Genomic DNA, 3,722 nt, shown 5'->3' on the forward strand with positions numbered 1-3,722 from the left:
GTAAGGGCAACAGAGTTACTTTTCCAATTCAAGGGGAACCTTCATTTCTTTTAGAAGAAGTGCAAGACGCTTTTCCCCTTCTCCACCTTTCTTCCCCCCTTCCCCTCCTTACACATGGATACTTTCCTTTCCTCTCCTTACATTGGCTTTGGATAAAAAGCAAGAACTATATACCATTTTTAAGAGGATTCGAGCCACAGAAACAACACTACTAATTGAACAAAATAAAACCAATCTATATTCAAAGGTACATAATATCAATACTGTTTATTAATTATTTTTAATAGTTTGTAGCCAAAAATCATTATCAAAATATATATTAAATTATATATAAATCTATTTAAAAGGGAAAAATATGCGGTAGAAAAATTATGACTAATTTAGTGAGAGAGATTATGATGACCAATGGGCAATGATGGGCACACATAAAAACAGGAAGGCAAACATTTTATACAAGGATCTTCATGATATAAAAATACACAAGTATCAGTAAATATTCTTATAAAAAATATCCAAGTTAGGATAGTAGAAACTTATAATTAAACAACTAATAACAATAATTAATGAAGTGTTTTTCATGTGTAAAAAGAATGACTATGAAATTCCATGACATCCCACCTCCATTACTATATTTATAGGAACATGAGCCTCCGATGAAAAAGATAAATGCAACTATAATAGCACAATTCTAACAAGTACAGAATGTATGATGAAAGTAAAATTAACCTAGAGATAGTCATCTAATATGATTTAAGGGCCATGTCCCCTATGTAATCTAGTAGTTATTTCATCATTGCTTTCCTTTTCATCTTCATAGGAGGTAGAGGAGGAGTCCTCCTCAATCGAATCGTCCCTAAGATCCGCCTCAATCTCATCATCTTCATCTGACGTGAGAGTTGAGGAATACCAAAAGTCATCGAATAGAGCATCCATTTCATCAAATGAGTCCTCAATCATACTATCTACTGACTCCCGAGGAGAACAAGACGTGAAACGAGTATCAAATTCAGAGACATCCTCATCAGAAATGGCAGAGGGGGAATATGGAGGTTTGTAAAGTCGTTTGTATACTTTATCCCATTCAATATCCCGGAAAAAGGGATGAGATTTAACATCAGATCCATTATTGGAGCCTAGGCGTTTATTTTGACATTTACGAAGTAGTTTGCGAATTAGATCTTTTGCATCCGGAGTCATGTAGGAAGGGAAATTAATGGTGCTTTTCTTAATTTTTCAAACAGTTTCTGACGATTTTGAGAATGAAAGGGAGGAAATCCATTTAAGATATCGAAGGCAAAGGTACCTAAAGACCACCAATCCGCTGGTTTTCCGTGACCTTTACGATTAATCACTTCAGGAGCCATATATTCTACAGTCCCACAAAATGTAGTCGCCAAATTATCTTTATCAACCCCCATTTTACTAAGTCCAAAATCAATTAGTTTAATATGGCCATCTCGAGCGAGGAGAATATTTTCACTCTTAAGGTCTCTATAAATTATGTCTAATCCATGGAGATACTCTAAAGCAAGAATAATCTCACATAAGTAGAACTTAGCCACGTCCTCAAGGAACATTGTTTCTTTTTCAATGCGGCTAAAAAGCTCACCACCTCTCAGAAACTCTTGAATAAGATACACTTTAGACTTAGTTTCAAATGCATAATGCATTTTGACAATGAAGGGATGATCCGTTGTCGTGAGAACGTCCCTTTCTGTCCTTGTATGAACGATATCACACTCATTATCCTTAATTTCTCCTTTACGAACAGCCTTCATAGCATAAATGGGCCTTTCAGGAGTCTTCATACAGACTTGATATACTTTGCCATAAGAACCTTTACCAAGGAACTTAAGTACTTTGAAGTCTGATCGATATACTCGTCCAGGGATCACTTTTGATTCGGATGTGGCGAGTGGGGAATTCGTTTCAATTAATTCAGGGATACTTCCAATGGACTTCTTTTCTTGAATGGCGTCTGCCACAGTGGACTCCATCATTTTCCGAGTGAGAGCATCCAATTGCTCATTCAGGATATCGGCCGACATTATACTAGTATTAAATATTTATTTCTGTGGGAAGAAGAAAGTAAAAGTTAAAATAAGTATTTCACAATCGTGAGTCATTTAGTATTAACTATTATTTAATAATAAATGACTGCAAATATGTATTTTATTTTTCTTGCTTTTTAAAATGTAAGGTTAATTCTGAAGTTTTGTTTGTACCTTGGTTTGTGGATGTAGAAAGAGGGAGAGAGACTATGCTTCAAATATTGAATAAATGAAAATATGCAACATGAAATAAGTCTAAATGGCAAAGCTGAAGAGGAGAAGAGAGCAAACTCCACGTGGTTCTAGAATCCTCAAAATAAACTTGAGCTGTTTGGGACGTTCTTCAATTCCACAATAATTAATAATACTACTAATTCAACAACACTCTAGCTAAGGTCAGAGCCTTGAAAAGTTGAAGATTAAAAAAATGGAAGGGAATCCAAGGTCGAAGGACCAGCCCGCTCTTCTTAGTCAGAGTCACGCAAACACAGAGGAACACTAGCTCCTTCGGCAGCAATAGCTACTCAGTAACTTAACTTATGTAAATAGTAGTAGTATGAAATATAAATAATACTAAACTAAAGCATTTTTAAAAAGCGGACATCGAACCCACTCATGATGTTTGAAAAGAGGGAGCGCTTTGCTTATGAGGGTTCGCGGGGTTTTTTCAGTTTTTTTGCAATGAGGGTTCTTTTACTTCATTTCTTAGAAACCGTGTGCGAGTACGCTTGGGGAAAAAGAAGAATAAAAACGCCCTCTGCTCGCATGCGCCTTCACGACGTCATTCACAAGCGTCATTTTGAGAGAGAAAGAAAGAAAAAGAAGTTTGATTGTAAAAAAACAACAAAAAAAACACACTGTACACAAACACTGACATACCCTCCAGTTGGTCTTTTCATCAACTACTAGGGGAGACTAGTCCAACCTGCACGTTGTTGTAACAATATATGATAATAAATAACTACCTGAAATTTAACCCAATAACTAATAACACTCTACCATTTCCATTCACTTTGTCCCTCCAACTTGGATGTATCTAAATAACTTAGCTTCTACTTATAATTTGCTAAAAATATCAATGGAGTAATTACTAATAAGTAATAACTATATTCACAACACAAATTCTTTATAATAAAACATAACTATAGACTTGGCAAGATATGAAATCCTTTATTGCATATAATATGATGTTATTATTAACAAAATTACATAGGGAAAAATATTAATTACATAATTTCTAAATTAAGGAAAAATATGTATTTAAGAAATATATATCTATGTACCTTGATTTCTGATCACTTATGTTGTATTGGAACAGAAAATATTTTATAAATATGAGTATGTATCCAATTCATGTTTTAGAAGTATAAAAACTTTCATTCTGATCTCATCTACACCGGTCTCCCCTATATAAACTTCCTTATAAAATTATTTGACAACTATTTGATGTTTGTGACGTCACTAGTATAATTTATTTATTTATTTTAGCCATCGCTATTTATTATATATACTTAGTAACTATCATTTGAATATTTATTTATCCCAAATCCTATGTTATTCATTATTGAGAGAGCAAATTATAAATATGTAATTTGTTGTGACTGCCGAGGTTATTAGACACAAACAATACAGAAGATCCAGAATGACAAAGAGAAATAAAGCAGAGATTCC

The 3,722-nt window shown here is 33.9% G+C and overlaps 1 protein-coding gene across 2 annotated transcripts; it reads right to left on the reverse strand.

Annotated features, from left to right (window-relative positions):
• Positions 1–240: 240 nt before the first annotated feature.
• Positions 241–3,184, reverse strand: LOC121129366 (ribosomal protein S6 kinase beta-2). 2 transcript variants are annotated; one of them, XM_071893260.1, is made up of 2 exons: positions 3,051–3,184; positions 241–2,072 (listed from the first exon to the last, which is right to left on the reverse strand). In XM_071893260.1, exon 2 carries the CDS (start codon positions 2,046–2,048, stop codon positions 1,194–1,196), a length of 855 nt encoding a protein of 284 aa, XP_071749361.1. In that variant the 5' UTR covers positions 2,049–2,072; positions 3,051–3,184; the 3' UTR covers positions 241–1,193. The 2 variants fall into 2 exon arrangements, with proteins under 2 accessions (XP_071749361.1, XP_040581024.1); XM_040725090.2 differs by lacking the exon at positions 3,051–3,184 and adding an exon at positions 2,226–3,014.
• Positions 3,185–3,722: the final 538 nt, after the last annotated feature.

Source organism: Lepeophtheirus salmonis, chromosome 1 (assembly GCF_016086655.4).
Source record: "Lepeophtheirus salmonis chromosome 1, UVic_Lsal_1.4, whole genome shotgun sequence".
NCBI classification, from domain to species: domain Eukaryota; kingdom Metazoa; phylum Arthropoda; class Copepoda; order Siphonostomatoida; family Caligidae; genus Lepeophtheirus; species Lepeophtheirus salmonis.